General features: G+C 49.6%; 1 protein-coding gene across 1 annotated transcript in view; it reads right to left on the bottom strand.

Moving 5' to 3' along the window:
- Positions 1 to 12485, bottom strand: part of LOC140188984 (sorting nexin-32-like) — a 45742-nt gene extending 33257 nt beyond the window's left edge. The window contains exons 1-3 of the mRNA XM_072245646.1: positions 12385 to 12485; positions 6823 to 6933; positions 3242 to 3363 (exon numbers count right to left, since the gene is read on the bottom strand). Coding sequence (XP_072101747.1) covers positions 3242 to 3363; positions 6823 to 6933; positions 12385 to 12480 — 329 coding nt within the window. The 5' untranslated portion in view covers positions 12481 to 12485. The remainder of the gene's footprint in view (positions 1 to 3241; positions 3364 to 6822; positions 6934 to 12384) is intronic.
- Between the last annotated feature and the right edge of the window lie 6411 nt (positions 12486 to 18896).

The following is an 18896-nucleotide window of genomic DNA, read 5'->3' as shown; positions in this document are numbered from 1 at the left end:
GCTCCTTCCATCCCAAAGTGTAGCAGACCCCCACCCCAAGAACTCAGACAGCCCAGACTCATTTACTCCCAGTCTGTGCGTTCTCCCAGTGAAGACAGGCACAAAGCAGTTGTCGAAATTCTCCGCCCGCTTCCTCATTCCCCACCTGCAGAGGGGTTGGGAATGAACGGGAGAGCCAGAGGAACACGCTAATGAATGGAGGCTCATTCCAAACTCAACAGCCTCTGAGTGAGGAAGTCCCTCCGCAAGTTCCCCTTACATATTTCAGCTTTTGCCCCTCAACTATGGGCTCTAGTTCTAGTCTCACTCAAGCGCAGTTGACCCATCTAGTCCATGCCGAACTGTTATTCTGCCCAGTCCCAGCCGGACCATGGCCCCCATACCCTCCCATCCACATACCTATCAAAACTTCTCTTAAGAGTTGGAATTAAACATGCAGCTGCCACTTCCGCTGGCACTCATTCCACACTTAGACCACCCATTGAGTCAGAAAGTTCCCCTCAGTCTCCCCTTAAACATTTCACCATTAACCCATGACCCCTAGTCCTAGTCTCACCCAACCCCAGTGGAAAAAGCCTGCTTGTATTTGCCTGATCTATACCCTCAGTGCTGTATACCTCTATCAAATCTTCCCGCATTCTGACCTATTCATCCTTTCCCGATAACTCGGGTCCTCAAGTCCTGGCAACATCCTTGTAAGTTTTCTCTGCACGCTTTCAAACTTATTTACATCTTTCCTGTAGGTAGGTGACAAGAATTACAAACATCTCCGAGCAACCCACACAAGATGCGCGGAGGAACTCAGCAGGCCAGAGAGCACCTATGGAAAAGAGCCAACAGTCAACGTTTCAGGCCGAGACCCTTCACCAGGATTCGAATACTCCAAATTAAGTCTTATAAAACTTCTACAGCATCCCAATTCCTTGTATTCAATACTCAAGGAATAACCCATCTACTTCTGCCTGGATATGACACTTTCTGACAGGACGCAATATCAGATTCCCTGACATTATAAAAACTGCTCCTTCCTATTTCCTTTTTTTTGGTGGGCAGGTGGCCAAGTGGTTAAGGCTTTGGACTAGCAACCTGAAGGTCGAGAGTTCGAGCCCCAGCCGAAGCAAAGTGTTGTGTCCTTGAGCAAGGCACTTAATCACACATTGCTCTGCGACGACACTGGTGCCAAGCTGTATGGGTCCTAATGCCCTTCCCTTGGACAACATCGGTGTCGTGGAGAGGGGAGACTTGCAGCATGGGCAACTGCTGGTCTTCCATACAACCTTGCCCAGGCCTGCGCCCTGGAGAGTGAAGACTTTCCAGGTGCAGATCCACGGTCTCGCAAGGCTAACGGATGCCTTTAATTTAACTTCCTTTTTTTTTGGTAAAGTCTTGTGATCTGGCCAAGCCCTATAAGGTTACAAGATGTTACACAGAAAAAAAGCAGCTTTAATCAATGTTAAACACGAGGCAGTCTGCAGATGCTGGAAATCCAGAGCAACACACACAAAACACTGGAGGAACTCAGCAGGCCGGGCTGCATCTTTGGAAGTGAACAGACAGTCGACTTGTCGGGCTGAGACCTTTCTTCAGGGCTGAAAAGGAAATGGGAAGACACCAGGATTTGAAAGGTAGAGGCTGGGAAGGAGGATAACTGGAAGGTGAGAGGTGAAGCCACGTGTGTGGGAAAGGTCAAGGGCTGGAGAGGAAGGAATCTGATAGGAGAGGAGAGTGGACCATGGGAGAAAGGAAAGGAAGCGGGGGAGGTGATAGGCAGATGAGAAGAGGCAAGAGGCCAGAGGCCAGAATGAGGAATAGAAGAAGGGGGGGGGAGGCGGGGAGGAATTTTTTTTTTTTTTTTTTTTAAACTTGATAGTTGAAATTGATATTCACGCCATCAGGTTGGAGACTACCTAGACAGATTTTAAGGTGTTGCTCTTGCACCCTGAGGGTGGCCTCACCTTGGCACATGGACCAACATATCAGAATGAGAATTGGAATTAAAATATTTGGCCACCAGGAAATAATGTTAATTGCTCCTTAACTTCCACATTTGGTCTCTCCCCATCAAAGATATTTGCCCTGCTCTACCCATCTCTCTTTCACAGCTCTGACAAAGTGCTTCAGACCCGAAATCAAACCGTTTCTCTCCCCACGGATGCTGCCCAACCTTTTGAGTGTTTCCATCCTTCCCGGTTATCACTTCAGTTTTCCATCATAAAATATTATAGCACAGTACAGGCCCTTTGGCCCATAGTATTGTGCCAACGTTTTAACCTTCTCCAAGATCAATCTCTTTCCCCCTACATAGCCCTCCATTTTTCTATCACTCATGTGCCTCTTAAATTCCCCTAATGCAACTACCTTTACCACCACCCCTGGCTGGGCAGTTCATGCGTCCATGACTCTCTGTAAATAAATCAATCAATCAATCTACCTCTGTCATCTCTTCACCCCCCCCCCCCCCCATATTTTACTCCCAACACCTTAAAATTACAACCTTTCATATTAGCCATTTCCACCTTGGGAAAAAGTCCCTAGCTGTCCAGTATCTATTCCTTTCACCTTGTACACCTCGATAAAGTCAGCTCTCAGTTTTCCTTTGCTCTAAAACAGAAAGGCCCTAGCGAGCTCAACCTCTCCTCATAAGACACGCTAATCCCAGCAGCATCCTGATAAATCTCCTCTACATCATCTAAAGCTTCCACATCTGTCCTATAGCAGCGAAATTTTGTTGTTTTGTGGCAGCAGTAGAATACCCTGGAACAGAAGAGTGGTGGACATAGCCCAGTCCATCACAGGCAAGCTCCCTCCCACCTCTGATCACATCTGCAAAGAGCACTGGCACAAGAAAGCTGCATTCTTCATTAGGAACCCCCAAGGACGTGCTCTGCTCTCAGTATCATCACCAGGAAGGAGATACAGAACAAACAAGAAATACAGTCTGCAGATGCTGGAAATCCAAAGCAACACACACAAAACGCTGGAAGAACTCAGTGGGTCAGGCAACATCTATGGAAATGAATAAACAGTTGACGTTTCAGGCCGGGACCTTTCTTCAGGACTGAGAAGGAAGGGTGGAAGATGCCAGATCACCTCAAAAATTAAGCCCCTTTATATTAGCAATTTTCTCCGTGGGAATGGTCATCTGTAGGTAATTTCCCACCCCATCACAGTTATGATCAATCCACCCTAATCAACCAATAACACCCCCCTTCCCCCCGACATCGCCCCCAGCCCGGCTTACGACTCCAGTTCCTGCTTCATCTTGGCAAACTCCTCGCGGGTCATGGAGCCGTCGCCCTCGCCAAGTTTCTGCAGCTTCTCTCTTGAGGCGTCGAAGTTGGGCCTCGGGGGCGCGGGCGGGATCTGTGAACAGTGGAAGAGCTCAGACACTCATTTGCCGCACCCACCCCCACCCCCCAATTCTAACAGTTTTCTACAGGAGCACCATCGAGAGCGCCCTGTCTGGACTGAGAGACCCTGTAGGAGACAGTAAAAACTGCCAAGAGGACCACCGGGGTCTCCCTCCCTACCACTTTTGACAGACTGAGGAATAAAGCATCGTTGAGGATCCCAATCACCCATCCCACAATCTCTTTGACCCACTACCATCGGGAAGGAGGTACAGGAGTATCAGGACCCGGACTGCCAGACTGGGTAACAGCTTCTTTCCTCAGGCTGTGAGACTATTGAATAACCCTGCCACCACCAAGGTCTCGTCACCAGGACAAGGAGGTGTTTAACCTGTGCTGCATACTACATACATTTTATTAACTTAATAATGGTAACGTTTTGGTTTATGTTCTGTGTATGATACATGCTTTGTGGGTGCACCGTGGTCTGGAGGAACGTTGTTTCGTTTCGTTGTATACGTGTACAGTCAGACGGCAATACACTTGAACAGGGACTAGTCTCCCCTTTGGCACCGTAAAACGGAATGGGTACTGATGAGGTCAGGTTACCACTGCAAGACCACAAGATACAGGAGCAGAATCCGGCCGTTCACCCCACTGAGTCTGCACTGCCATCCGATCATAGCCGATTTATTTTCCCCTCTCAGCTCCGTTGTTTTGGGTGGTAGAATAGTTACTTTCCTTGCAGTCTAACTTTCTTATGAACATAGAACAGTACAGCACCGGAACAGGCCATTCAGCCCATTATGTTGTGCCGGACCAACTAAAATCAAAAGCAAACACTAATCCCTCCTACCTACCCCATGTCCACATCCCTCCATCTTCCTCACGTCCATGTGCCTATCCAAACGTCTCTTAAAAGCCTCTAATGTGTTTGCCTCCACCACCACACCAGGCATCCACCACTGAGGAAACAAAAACTTACCCTTCACATCCCCTTTTGAACCGACCTCCTCTCTCCTCCAATGCAAGCCCTCTGGTGTTAGACATTTCAACCCCGGGAAACAGATACTCCCTGTCCACTCTATCTAAGCCTCTCATAACCTTAAAAACCTTGATCGGATCTCCCCTCAGCCCCTGGCGTGCGTGCGTGAGTGATACACGTCCAACAAAGACATTTAACCAATGAAATAGCCAGATTTAAGTAACGTGACTCCTGCCACAGCTTCCTGAGAACGAGAGGTAACTGTAACCATTGGAAAATTCACTGACCAATTATATTATATGGTTACAGTTACCTCTATTTCTCAGGAAGCTGCTCGGTTTTTGTGGCAGGAGTCATGTTACTTAAATCTGGCCACCGTGCTTCTTCCTGTAGATGCTACCTGGCCTGCTGCGTTCCACCAGCATTTTGGGTGTGTTGCTTGAATCTCCAGCATCTGCAGGTTTCCTCCTGTTTGCATTTCACTGGTTAAATTTTTTTGTAGGAACCTGACCACCTTTGTTAGTTCTCTATTTTTTTCCCCCCACTTCGGCTCTCTTCCTCTCCTCGTCTCTCCCGTCTTTCTTTGCTCCTGTGACCAAGCGCTTGATCGCAAGCAACAAGTTTTATGCCTCATTCTTAACCTCCGAAGAAGCCCTTGGAGCACAAAAGCATCTGGGTCCAACAGCTCCGTTCTTCCTGACCAGTGTCTCCTCTGCCGGTCCATCATGGCCGATTTATTACCCCTCTCAACCTCCTATTCTCCTGCCTTCTCCCCGTGACCTTCGACGGTGCTGACTAGGGCGGCACGGTAGCGTGGTGGCCAGCACGGCGCTTTACAGTGCGGGTGACCCGGCTTCAATTCCTGACGCTGCCCGTAAGGAGCTTATACGGTTCACCCCGTGACTGCGTGGGTTTCCTCCCACAGGCGAAAGGCGTACCGGTTGGTAGGTTAATTGGTCATTCATTGTAAACTGTCCCATGATTAGGCTAGCGTTAAATTGGGGAATTGCTAGGTGGTGTGGCTCCAAGGGCCAGGAAGACTTAGCCTGCACTTAATCTCAACAATAACCAAGAATTTACCAACCTCTGCCTTAAATATACCCAATAACTTGGCCTCCACAGTTGCCTGTGGCAAGGAATTCCACAGATTTGCCACCATCTGGCTAAAGAAATTACTCCTCACCTCCGTTCTAAAGGGATAGCCTTCTATTCTGATGCTGTGTCCTCTGGTCCTAGGCTCTCCCACTATAGGAAACATCTTCCCAACTTCGGTTTTATCTGGGCCTTTCAATATTTGGTATGCTTCAATGAGATCCCTCAGCAGCCAACTTGTACACAGCAGGAGGCCCACAGAAGAAGTGAGTGCTAGTGACTTGGTTTGAGGGGCAGAGCCTCACTGCCCCAGAGAACTGAGTTCGATCCCAACCTCTGCCACTGTTTGTGGGGAGTTTGCACACTCTCCCTGTGACTGTGTGGATTCTCCCCCACTGGCAGCTCCGGTATCCTCCCACACTCCAAACACGTGGAGGGGAGCATGTTAAACGGCTGCTAGGCTGGTGGTAGAATCTGGGGGCTTCACTCTGTGTCTGACCCCGGCAGTGTGTGATGGCACGGTGTGGAGGGAGCTTCACTCTGTGTCTGACCCCGGGAGTGTGTGATGGGACGGTGCGGAGGGAGCTACACTCTGTGTCTGACCCCGGGAGTGTGTGATGGGACGGTGCGGAGGGAGCTTCACTCTGTGTCTGACCCCGGGAGTGTGTGATGGGACGGTGTGGAGGGAGCTTCACTCTGTGTCTGACCCCGGGAGTGTGTGATGGGACGGTGTAGAGGGAGCTTCACTCTGTGTCTGACCCCGGGAGTGTGTGATGGGACGGTGCGGAGGGAGCTACACTCTGTGTCTGACCCCGGGAGTGTGTGATGGGACGGTACGGAGGGAGCTTCGCTCTGTGTCTGACCCCGGGAGTGTGTGATGGGACGGTGTGGAGGGAGCTTCACTCTGTGTCTGACCCCGGGAGTGTGTGATGGGACGGTGTGGAGGGAGCTTCACTCTGTGTCTGACCCCGGGAGTGTGTGATGGGACGGAGCGGAGGGAGCTTCACTCTGTGTCTGACCCCGGGAGTGTGTGATGGGACGGAGCGGAGGGAGCTTCACTCTGTGTCTGACCCCGGGAGTGTGTGATGGGACGGAGCGGAGGGAGCTTCACTCTGTGTCTGACCCCGGGAGTGTGTGATGGGACGGTGTGGAGGGAGCTTCACTGTGTCTGACCCCGGGAGTGTGTGATGGGACGGTGCGGAGGGAGCTTCACTCTGTGTCTGACCCCGGGAGTGTGTGATGGGACGGTGCGGAGGGAGCTTCACTCTGTGTCTGACCCCGGGAGTGTGTGATGGGACGGTGCGGAGGGAGCTTCACTCTGTGACTAACCCACGGCACCGTGCTCCAGCAGCTACCTGAAGGAACCCCACTGCGTTCCAGCCTACAAACACTCACAATGATCCCAGCGTAGTCCTCGTTCTCCAGATAGGCATCGTGGAGCCAAATGAACTCTTCGTGCTGTCGAACCACAGAGAACTCCGGCTGCTTGAAGTGGGGGAGGTTCGTCTGAAAGGTGGGAAGTACAAAGTGAAGAGCAGCATGCAGCCGGATCGCACGAGCTACAAACCACAGACCACGGTGAAGAAGATGATGTGCTTACAAGCTACACTGGCTGCGAGAGAAACAACCCCACACACCACCTCACCCAGCTCTTCCTTCTGGTCACCGACCGCACACGCTTACTGACTCTGCACCTCAGAGAAGTGAAAAGCTCGGCGCAGAAACACACCCTTCAGAAACACCTGCAGACGCTGGAAATCCAGAGCAACGCGGACAAAATGCTGGAGGAACCCAGCCGGCCAGGCAGTGTCTATGGAAAAGAATCAACAGTCCACGTTTCAGGCCGAGGCCCTTCATCAGGATCATCGTGCCCCCCGCCGAACCCCGTGTTCACAATATTATTATTTGTAGAGTTTGTCTTGCTTTGCACATTGGTTGCTTGTCAGTCTTTATGAATAGTTTTACACAAAGTTTTACTTATCTAGCGATACAGTGTGGAGCTGACCCTTCTGATCCTTTAGGCCATGTTGCCCCAGTGACCCCTGGTGCACCTGATGAGGTGAGGGTTAATCATCAATTTACCTACCAACCGGTGCGTCTTTGGCCTGTGGGAGGAAACCGGAGCATCCGGAGAAAACACACCCATTCCACGGGGGAGGACGCACAGAGGCTCCTTAGAGATTGGCACTGGAATTGAACTCCAGAATGCCCCAAGCTGTCATGGTGTCATGCTAACCGCCCCGCTACTGTGGGACATAAATTTCTCTATTTTCTTCTTGCAGGCACTTACAGGAAAATAAAGCAATACAAATTCTGTGTCATTTCTTTACTTCCCTGCAAATTCCCGCAAGGAGGTGAACCTCGGTAGAATATAGTGACCTACGTGTACGTGATAATAATTTTGCCATGACTTTGCCACAGCGTGCACAGGCCCAGCCAGCACACGACAGTGTTCTTAGAGTCGTACCTCAGTGAGACAGGACATTCGGCCCAACTCATCCATACTGACCCGTGCTGCCTTGAGAGTTAGTCCCACCTGGCTGGCTCCCTATCCACGCACCGTTGGCTTTGCTGACGTCAGCGGTGCTGAGGTCGCGTGGGTTGAGGACTTCCAGGCCCCCCGGGAGCAAACTTTGCCAGCAGCCCGTCCTGGTCCAACCACTTGGTCACACCACGACCAAGGAAGTGAACCAGCATCCCTACTTCCTCGGGAGGCTAAAGAAATTCGGCACGTTCCTCGATTGCACACAGAAAGAATCCTCCCCAAGGAGGAGGAGAAGATGGCGGCGTGACGCAGCGCGTGCGGCCTCTTCGGTGAATGATATCTGTAATCTGTCAAGTAGGGTACCATGCACAATCCTGACTTGATGGAGATGGACGTGAGAGTACGGAGGAACATCTGGAGAAACTTCTGAAATGCCCGCTTCGCTGCTGCTGCTACTGTGTGGTAACTGGAATCTCTGGAGCAGAAGGCCTCGAATCCTCGGCTTTGCTTGTTTCGGCGGCTGGGGAGAGGTCGAAGGTGCTCGGCAGAGGATGGCGCTCGGGAGGCTGTATTGGAGGGGCTGGTCAGAAGCTCGGAGTTTTCGGATGGACGGACTCAGTGTCGGCTGTGGTCGGCTGCTCCCAAGGCATCGGCAGGTTGACGGTGCCTGGAGGTTTATGGCAGGGAGTTTCTCCCTTTTGCTGCCTGCTATCGGGGACTCGGGAGTCAATCGACTCGGGGACTTTGAGACTTTTTTTTTTTACCATGCCCATGGTGTGTTCTTTATCAAATTATGGTATTGCTTTGCACTGCTGTAACTATACGTTATAATTATGTGGTTCTGTTAGTGTTAGTCTATAGTTTGTCCTGTTTTTCTGTGATATCACTCCAGAGGAACATTGTATCATTTCTTAATGCATGTATGCATTTCTAAATGACAGTAAAAGAGGACTGAGTGTTCTCATAATCTTAAAAAAAAATTCATCGTGGGCCGGTGTGCCAACGGCTCTGCCTGCGGCCAGAAGAAACCGCAGAGTGTTGTGGACACAACTCAGCACACCACCGAAACCAGCCTCGCCACCAACCACCCCCCCACCCCCATGGGCTCTGCCTACACTTCCCACTGCCTCAGTAAAACGGCCAACATAATCAAAGACCCCACCCACCCAAGACATTCCCCTCCCGTCAGGCCTGAAAGCACGTACCACCGGGCCCCAAGGACGGCTTCGACCCCACTGCTATCAGACTATTGTACGATAAGACGGACTCTCCACCTCACAATCTACCTCGCTATGACTTTGCACCTGCTAACCCGCACTGCACTTTCTCTGTAGCTGTTGCACTTTATTCTGCCTTTTATTATTGATTTAGCCTGTTCCACCTCGATGGACTGTGCGATGATCTGATCTGTACGAACAGTACACAAGAATAGCTTTTCACTGTATCTCGGTGCCTGTGACAGCAAGTAAACCAACTCCGATCCGATCCCTACACCCCAAGCTCATTGAGGGCAGGAGCCAACATGGCACCAGAGGGAGACTGAAGGCTCATCTGTGGAAAAAGCCCGAACTACTCTCTTTAATGTCTTTTCCCCCCACTTTTCAAGGTGACCGGGATACTGTCCGAGTCTGTGATCTACAGCTGCACTCAAACTGCGGTTCGTCACTCCGGTGGGTCCCCAATCCTGGACGCCGGCTGCCCTCGATATCTCCAGGAGCGGCCTGGAGTGGCAACTGCGGACCCGATTCCACGCCAGTCTCGCCAACTGAAGCCTTGCAGGAGATCAGAACATCGAGACGGCGGGGTCAGAAGCCTCTGCGCTCCAGTGATGGCTCTATCTCAATGGGGGTGGGAAGCAGACTGCAGGTTCTCTAGTCAGGCCAGCTCAAATAAGTCTCGCTTCAGGTTGTAACAATGAAGCAGCGAGCTGTTAGATTCCCCTCTCACTGTGACACCCCCCCTCTCTCTCCCCCCGCCTCATTCGCTAGAGAAAGCCTGTGGCACATTGAACACGTCAGGTGAACAAAGGTTTGTGTTGGACAGCAGATCATGGACTCTCTTGGGGGGGCTTTGCTGTTGCTTGGTGGGCGGTGGGTGCTGTTGTATCCTGCTGGAACATGGCGGGGAGGGAGAAAGGAGGAGGAGGGTTGATGCTCTGCTGCTGCTTGTGCGTGGAGGGGGGGGCTTTGGAGTTCTAACATTTCTCTGTCATTCATTCTTTGGGTTTTTCCCCCCCGTCTGTTTCATGGACGTCTGTGAAGAGTAAGAATTTCAGGTTGCACACATTCTCTGATAGTAAATGGAACCACTGACCAACGAGTTATCCTATATAACGCTTTGGATCCAGTAGTTGCTCCGCACGTGACCGCAAGAAACTGCGGAGAGATCGGGGACACAGCTCAGCAAGACATGGAGACCACCCTCCCCTCCATGGTCTCTTCAGTACCTCCGTAAAGCAGCCAACACCATTCGTGATCCCTCGCACTCTGGACATTGAAGATAGAAAAAGCTTGAAAGCACGCACCGGCAAGCTGAGGGCTAGCTTCAATCCTGTCGCAAGACTATTGAACAGACCTCACCCAAGGTCAAGATGGACTCCTGACCCCCAACCTCGCTCGGCGTGGCTGCGCACTTTGCCTGCATTTCTCTGTCACACAATATTCTAGATTCTGCTATTGCTTTGCCCGGTGCCACCACGCCACACTGCCCGTTACGCCGCCGGAGTTCAGGGCAGCAAAGGTGGCCCTCCATCTGTCTGGCCACGCAGAGCTGAAGGAGGATTCTTCATCGCTGTTTCCGTCAGTTTTGGTTTACCGGTCAGGGTTGTTAGCCCCAAGCTGAACCCCACGAACCTGCGGCACCAGTGGACCGCCCTTAGTGTGGTCTCTACCCTTTGACCTGTTTGCCATGGGTGACCCTGCCAAGAGTCAAAGCAATAAGCCCCGACTCCAGCCAACATAGCTCTCCAGGTCACTGAAGCATGCAAGCCTCCAAACCCTGCAAGATTGTGGTCCTCTTGGAAGTTCCCCGATACCAGCTCGGTGTATTGACCTGATAACATTATCTGTACAGACAGCATGCAAAATATTTAAGTATTTGCACTGCACCTCGGTACACGTGACGATAACAAAAAAATTTATCTATTGAGATACAGTGTGAAACAGGCTCTTTGTGACACACCACCCAGTGATCCCCCAGTTTAACCCTAGCCTAATCATGGGGCAATTTACGATGACCAATTAACCTACCAACTGGTACATCTTTGGACTGTGGAAGAAAATGCATGCAGTCATGGGCAATAACGTACAAACTCCCCATGTCCTGGAGGAGGATCTCGGCATGAAAAGTTGACTGTTTACTCTTTTCCATAGATGTTACCCGAGCTGCTGAGTTCCTGTGTGTGCGTGCGTTGCATGTTGCGTGGGATTTCCATCTCTGCAGACTTTCTCGTGTTTGTACAATAAACAGGCAACCCAGGTTGCTTGTACTGTAAAGCGTTGCGCTGACCACTATGCTATGGTGGTCTTCCGGTTATACAGAACACTACAGCACAGTACAGGCCTTTCAGCCCAACTTTTACCTCCTGCAAGGTCAATCTAACCCTTCCCTCCCACACACAGCCCTCCACTTTTCTTTCATCCGTGTGCCCACCTACGAGTTTCTTAGCTGCCGCTAACACATCTCCCTCCATTTCTGGCAGGACGTTCCACACACACCAACCACACCCTATGCAGAGAACTTCCCTGATATCTCCCCTTGACTTTCCTGCAAACGCCTTAAAATTACGCCCTTGAAGTTCGATTAGAGAGCACGTCTTATGGGGATAGGTTAAGCGAGTTCGGGCTTTCCTCTTAGGATGAGAGGCGACTTGATAGAGACATGCAAGATGGTAAGAGGCATAGATAGAATGGATAGCCAGAGACACACCCAAAAGGTGGAAGTGGCTAATACGAGGCGGGACATCATTTCAGGGTGATTGGAGGAAAGTATAGAGCGGGAAGCCAGAGTCACATCTTTTCTTTTTAAAAAACACAGAGGTGGGTGTGTGGAATGCCCTGCCAGGGGTGGTGGTGGAGGCAGATACATTATGGACGTTTAAGAGGCTCTTAGAAAAGTGGAGGGCTATGCGGGAGGGAAGGGTTAGATTGATCTTGGATTGGTTAAAGGGTTGGCACAACATTGCGGGCCAAAGGGCCTGAACTGTGCTGTAAATCTTTCATGCCTCACTCTTCACCCAGGGTGACTTTCTCATCCTCCTCTTCCACCACCCCCCGCCCCCCGCCCCAGTACCTCCAGGGGTAGGAAGCAGTCCCTTAAACAAGGGCTCAAAGACACAACCTTCTGCTTCAGGTGACCGAGCCAGAAGGCATGAGTCATGCCCGCACTCTGGTGGCCCAGCAGGTAACGTTCCTGCATCACTCACAGGACGAGATGGTGAGCTCCCAACCTCTAGGACCCCTCCCCCCCCATACCTTGGTGTGGACGGTGAACTTCACTTTGTCCCTCTCGCTGACAGCATCCGAGATCTCAACCTGGAGCGAGGTGTCTCCCTGCAGGTCTACTGACATGGTCCTCGACTGCAATTAAAAACAAAACACAAACACAGCGATCCGTCAAACAAGAACAGATTGCTCTGAACACGCGCTACAAGTCGTTTGCGGGCTCCCTGGGGGAAAAAAGTTGGACGGTTCAGCATAGAGGAAGTCTTGCAACTAAACAAATTTCAAAATACGCTTAAAAATTTTCATTAAGGTTACATTAATTGAAAACATTCGAACCAGCATTTTCTTAATGTGTTAACGCAAGAAATATCATGTCTTTACAGAATCAGATTTATCACCACTGACTTGGGTGTGAAATTTGTCTTGCTACAGCAATTCAGTGAAAAGACTAAAAGTAATTACTATAGATTACAAACATATATAAACAATGAGAAAAACAGAAAGGGTACTGTTCATGAACCAGTCAGAAATCTGGTATTGGAGGGGAAGAAACACCGAGTGTGGGCCTTCACAGCAGTGTAGTTGTTAACACACAATCGCTTTCAAGTGGCAGCAACCATCGATAAGGTTTTGGTTCCCACTGCTGTCTTTAAGGAACTTGTATATTCTCCCCGGTGCCTTACAAAGACAGCATGATGGCGGCTATATTTCGTTGGGAGTTTGAGGAGATTTGGCTTGTCACCCAAATTTCCATAGATGGACCATGGGGAGCATTCTAACTGTCCGATATGCACCCTATATTCCCCTCCATAGATAGTGCCCGACTCGCTGAGTTCCTCCAGCGTTTTGTATTTGTTGCTCAAAATTTCCAGCATCCGCAGAACCCCTTGGGCTTACAAGGCAAATAAGTACTTGGACAGGTACACGACAAGGGAATGGTTTCGACAGCTACGTGGAAATCGGGCCAAGATCACTCAAGGATACAAAGGCTGGGATGACTCAGTGGATCAAGTAGCCTCAAAGGAGAGGGACCGAACTGAAAAGTGTAACAACACTTGCGGGCTGCCCCGAGCACGCCCTTAGTTCGTTCATTTCACCGCAACTGTCAATGTACCCGTGTCACAACGCATTACACCTCCAACAGCGAAGCTTGTAATCAGAATCAGATTTCATATCACCGGTATCTGTCGTGAAATTTGTTAACTTTGCCGCAGCAGTACAATGCAACACATGATAATAGAAAGAATTTAATTACAGTAAACATATATAAATAAGTCATGCAAACAGAAATAAAAAAAAGTAGTGAGGTAGTGTTCATGGGTTCAGTGTCCATTCAGAAATCGGACGGCAGAGGGGAAGAAGCTGTTCCTGAATCATTGAGTGTGTGTCTTCAGGCTCCTGTACCTCCTCCTCATTGCTACCATCGGGAAGAGGGCATGCCCCGGGTGGTGGGTTCTGTAATGATGGACGCCACCTTTTTGAGGCATCGCTCCTTGAAGATGTCCTGGATACTATGGAGACCAGTGCCCGTGATGGAGCTGACTGAGTTTACAACCCTCTGCAGCTTACTTCGACCCTGTGCAGTAGCTGCATCCGCCTCCCTATACCAGACGGTGATGTAGCCAGTCAGAATGCTCTCTATAGCACACCTCTAGAAGTTTTCAAGTCTTTTAGCTGACAAACCAAATCTCCTCAAACTCAATGAAATGTAGCCGCTGTCGCCAACTCTGTAGCTGTATTGATACGATGGGCCCAGGTTAGATCCTCAGAGAGACTGACACCCAGGAACTCGAACTTGCTCCCCCCTCCACTTCTGATCCCTCTATGCGATCCCTCACCCTGCCCTTTCTGACGATTACAGATTAGTTTTATTTGTCACAGGTACAGTACATTGAAACGTAGTGAAGTGTATCGTTTGCCCCAACGGTCACACTCTGAGGACATGCCAGGGGTCAGCGTGCACGCTTCCGGCACCGACACAGCATGCTGACAGCTCACTAGCCGTAACCCATACGTCTTCGGAAAGGAATTTTGAAGCAGCCCTGGCAACCTAACAGCAAGCATAGAGTAACTGGCACACACACATTACAAGACTCAGGCCCCAGGAGGAATGGCTGGTGAGAGCAAACTTATGAAGCGGCGCTGGGCATGCACCCTGCCCCACTCCATCCTCTCCCCTCCCTCTCCACACCAGGCTTGGCCGAGATCACAGGCGGCACCTCCTGCCAACTGCCGGAGTGTTCAGGGCTGCAAGTGCTGGTTAACATCAAAGCCACAGGGAGCAAGGATTTGATCAGCTGGCTCCATGCCTTCTGCATTACCTCAGCACTCCCGCCTCTGTTTACAGCTTCAGCAACGGGACATTTGCAGAGACAGTGGGAGGGGAGGGAAAAAAAAAAATAAATCACAGATCAGAAGCACCCTCACAAGCTGTGAGCTGGACTCAAACCAGCAGCCCTGATTAAAGCTGCATGCAGCACACCAGGAGATCTTGTGAGAAAACTTGTACTCAAGCCTCCTGAAGATGCCCCCTCTGGGGGAGGAGGGGGGGTGGGGGAAAAAGGAGCCAGTGATGGAAGCCAGCTGAGACTGCAAACCCTCTGTATCAGTGCACTGGACACTCCATACCAGGTGGCGATGCCAAGCAGCAAGAACGCTCCCCACCCTGTACACTGGCATCGGAGAAGGATCGTGGGAATGAAAGGTTGGGTTGTTCTCCGATCTTGGCAATCCATTTGCAAACGCTTTCGAGGAGACATCATCAGTGCGCCGTTCATTCGCGGAGTGTCCTCCAAATGTTTGGCTTTTATATTCGTATCAATCAGCTGACGGGCCGTCATTATGGAAACTCATTTATGATGTAGGAAGGAGGCCTCGTCACTGATTGGTTGCATGGTGAACTCTGCGCATTGTGGTCTGGAATTCTGCCTACATTGGCTTATAAATCGGGATTGAGGTCTACATATCCATCTACGTAATTGTTTGTAGAAATCCATGCTTCTACGAATTTTCTTGGATTTTTTTTTTTGTTTTTCCGCACTATTTTCTGTAAACTCTAGAAAGTCTTGTGGGTGAAAACCCCCAGGAGATCAGCAGTTTCTGAAATACTCATATCACCCCATCTGGCACCAACAATCATTCCACAGTCAAAGTAACTTACCTCACATTTCTTCCCTCTATTCGGAGGGCTGCGTCCTCTGGTCTTAAACTCCCCCCACCATAGGAAGCATCCTCTTCACGTTCATTCTACCTAGGCCTTTCAACATTCGATAGGTTTCAATGAGATTCCCCCCCCCCCTCATTCTTCTGAACTCCAGCGAGTAGAGTACGATTAGCCTTTCAATTTTGGAATCATTTTCATGAACCCTCCTTGAACCCTCTCCAACGTCAACCTCCGATAAAGCGGAGGGAGAGAAGTTCTTCGTTAGTAGGAGTGCCAAAGGTTATGGGGGAGAAGGCAGGAAAATGGGGTTGGGAGGGAAAATAAAATCGGCCACGATCGAACGGTGGAGCAGACTCGATGGGCTGAATAGCCTAATTCTGCTCCTCAGTCTCCTTATCTTATAAAGCATCAGCACTGTTTGCTTACAGTGTAGTGATTTGCACAGGGACATTTCCCAGCAGTACGGGTGCTGTATACACAGGAGTTATCAATCTGGGTATAAAGTTCACAAGGCAAAATACACAAAACTTCATGGGGGGGGGAGGGGGGGGGAAGAGATCAAAGTTTAAATGTTCAGTCCTTATGTATACACTCCCACCCCTTATCTTGCAATCTCACCCAACTCAATGGGATGAGACAGCAACTGGGCCAAACCTGTGGGCTGTACACTGAAAAAGAAAATTTAACAGATGGCTGCTGAGCAGAAATGAGCATTCAGAACGAGACAGAGCACAGTTCACCAAATCCAAATGCAAGCGGACGAGTATGCAGCCAACTCTCACTGAACCAGTAGTCGGCGACCAGTCACCTGAGAACTTGATGCTCAAAATGAGCAGTGGCCACTCCGCCCTTCGAGCCTGTGACAACATTCAGTCACATCATGTTAGTATCTGCTCTGCTCCAGGGAGGCAATATCTATCAGAGATCCCCACCGTCCGGGACACGCCATCATCGCGCGGCTCCCGTCAGGCAGGCAGTGCAGAAGCCCAATAGCCTACACCACCAAGTTCAGGAACAGCTACTTCCCTTAAACCAGGGTTCACAACCCTTTTTTTGTGCCACGGACCAACACCATTAAGCAAGGGGTCCGTTCACTGTGCGTTGGGGACCTCTGCCTTAAACCATTTGGTCTTGGCACACACCTAATTACACAGACGAACAAGACCATGATTACTTTAAACACTTGGCATTTTGTTTGTTCCGACTGTGCTCTTCCTCTTAAAATAAATCAATCATGATTAACATCGGCACACGTCTTGAAATCTGTCGTCTTTGCGGCAACAGTACATTGCAATACACAATAATAGAGAAAAATGCAAATTAAAGTATATAAATAGTTAAATTAAATTAGTGCAAAGATAGAAATAAATAAAGTAGTAAGATAACGTTCATGGGATAAATGCCCGTTCAGAGATCGGGTGGCAGAGGGGAAGAAGCTGATCCTGAATCGTTGAGTGTGTGTCGTCAGGCTCCTGTACCTCCTCCCTGATGGTAGCAATGAGAACAAGGCATGTCCTGGGTGGTGGGGGTCCGTAATGATGGACGCTGCCTTTCTGAGGCATCGCTTATTGAAGTTGCCCTGGACACTACAGAAGCTAGTGCCCATGATGGTGGGTATAATGGTAGAAACATAGAAAACCTACAGCATAATACAGGCCCTTCAGCCCACAAAACCGTGCTGAACATGTCCTTACCTTAGAACTACCTAGGCTTACCCATAGCCCTCTATTTTGCTAAGCTCCATGTACCTATCCAGGAGCCTCTTAAAAGACCCTATCGTTTCCGCCTCCACCACTGTCGCCGGCAGCCCATTCCACGCACTCACCACTCTGTGTAAAAAAAATCTTACCCCTGACATCTCCTCTGTACCTACTTCCAAGCACCTTAAAACTATGCCCTCTTGTGCTAGCCACTTCAGCCCTGGGGAAAAGCCTCTGACTATCCAGACGATCAAAGCCTCTCATTATCTCGTACACCTCTACCAGGTCAACTCTCATCCTCTGTTGCTCCAAGGAGAAATGCTATTTGCTTTCTTTTATTGTTTGCACAACCACCCCCACCCTCCCCATGCACTGGGTGTTTGACAGGTAATTGGCAGAGGCCCCCGATTATTTAATTCAGACACATTCATTCATGAACAAATAACAGATTCCATTTAATTGGGCCATCAGTTCATCAGGGCAGCCTCTTAATTGAGCCAACTTTAAAATTAATCGATAAGATTGCCAGGACTTTATTCATTTATTTGGGACACTCATTAACATCATCATGCGCCACGTTGTATGACCTGGGCAAGCACGGTCTTTGTCCACGATTTTCCTACAGAAGTGGTTTTGCCATCGCCTTCTTCTGGGCAGTGTCTTTATGAGATGGGTGACCCCCAGCCATTATCATTACTCTGAAGAGATTGTCTGCCTGGCGTCAGTGGTCGCATAACCAGGACTTGTGGTGTGCACCGGCTGCTCGTACGACTGTCCGCACCCTGCTCATGACCCTGGTCTGTGCGGGGGGGGGGGGGGGCTAAGCAGATGCTATACTTAATCCAAGGGTGACACTAAACCATTTAATTGGGACAGGAGACTGTTGCTGTTGCTGAACAGGTCCCAACTTACGTCAGTCGCCTGCACTTGTGTGGCCTTTCGACACTACACCGCGCTTACAGCGAGCAGTTTTTAAAACAGCATCAGTAGCATGTGTCTGTGCTCAAAAAGGCAGTGATTTCTGTCACTGATAGCTGGCGAGAGACAAGCAGCAAGACAAATCGTAACTCTCTTGCTCACTGCGGTCTCAAGCATTCAGGCCTGGAGATGCCAGAAACAGCTGGGAGTGAAAATTAAACGATTCATCTACTTCAGTGAGTTAGGAACTATGAAGAATTTGAAGGTATCGACAATCACCTTGAATGTTACAATGAAAACGAAGATTTGGAGGATGCAATTGTTGAAAGCATTGTATGAAGGCAGTCTGTACTAGGTGTCAGGTGCTGAATTTGTTCATTTACAGTCAGAATCAAAAGAACACGGTGTACACTGGATGAATTCCTCCATAGATAACTATTAAGAACTAATAGTTTTATTGTACTGCAGTATTATTGATAGTGTTCAAATTTGTTCTGTATTTTCATTTAAATACATTTTTTTGACTTAGTTTAAGAATGTATTTTTAAAAAACTGCTTAACTATCTCCATGAAGCTTCAACTAATTGCGACAGCCATTTATTTGGGCAAAAAATGTACTTGTCCAAATGAACCATGGTCAACTTTATTAGACATCCATGTGCCTTTGCAAACAACAACCATGGGATCTTGGTTCTGCGCCTTGTCAGAGAGAAGAGTGGGACCCTGGGAAGTTTTGTAGATCTGAGGGAAGGAGCACCTTA

Source organism: Mobula birostris, chromosome 28 (assembly GCF_030028105.1).
Source record: "Mobula birostris isolate sMobBir1 chromosome 28, sMobBir1.hap1, whole genome shotgun sequence".
NCBI lineage: Eukaryota > Metazoa > Chordata > Chondrichthyes > Myliobatiformes > Myliobatidae > Mobula > Mobula birostris.
Note: the sequence above shows the minus strand (reverse complement) of the source record. Positions and strands in the feature narration are given on the sequence as shown.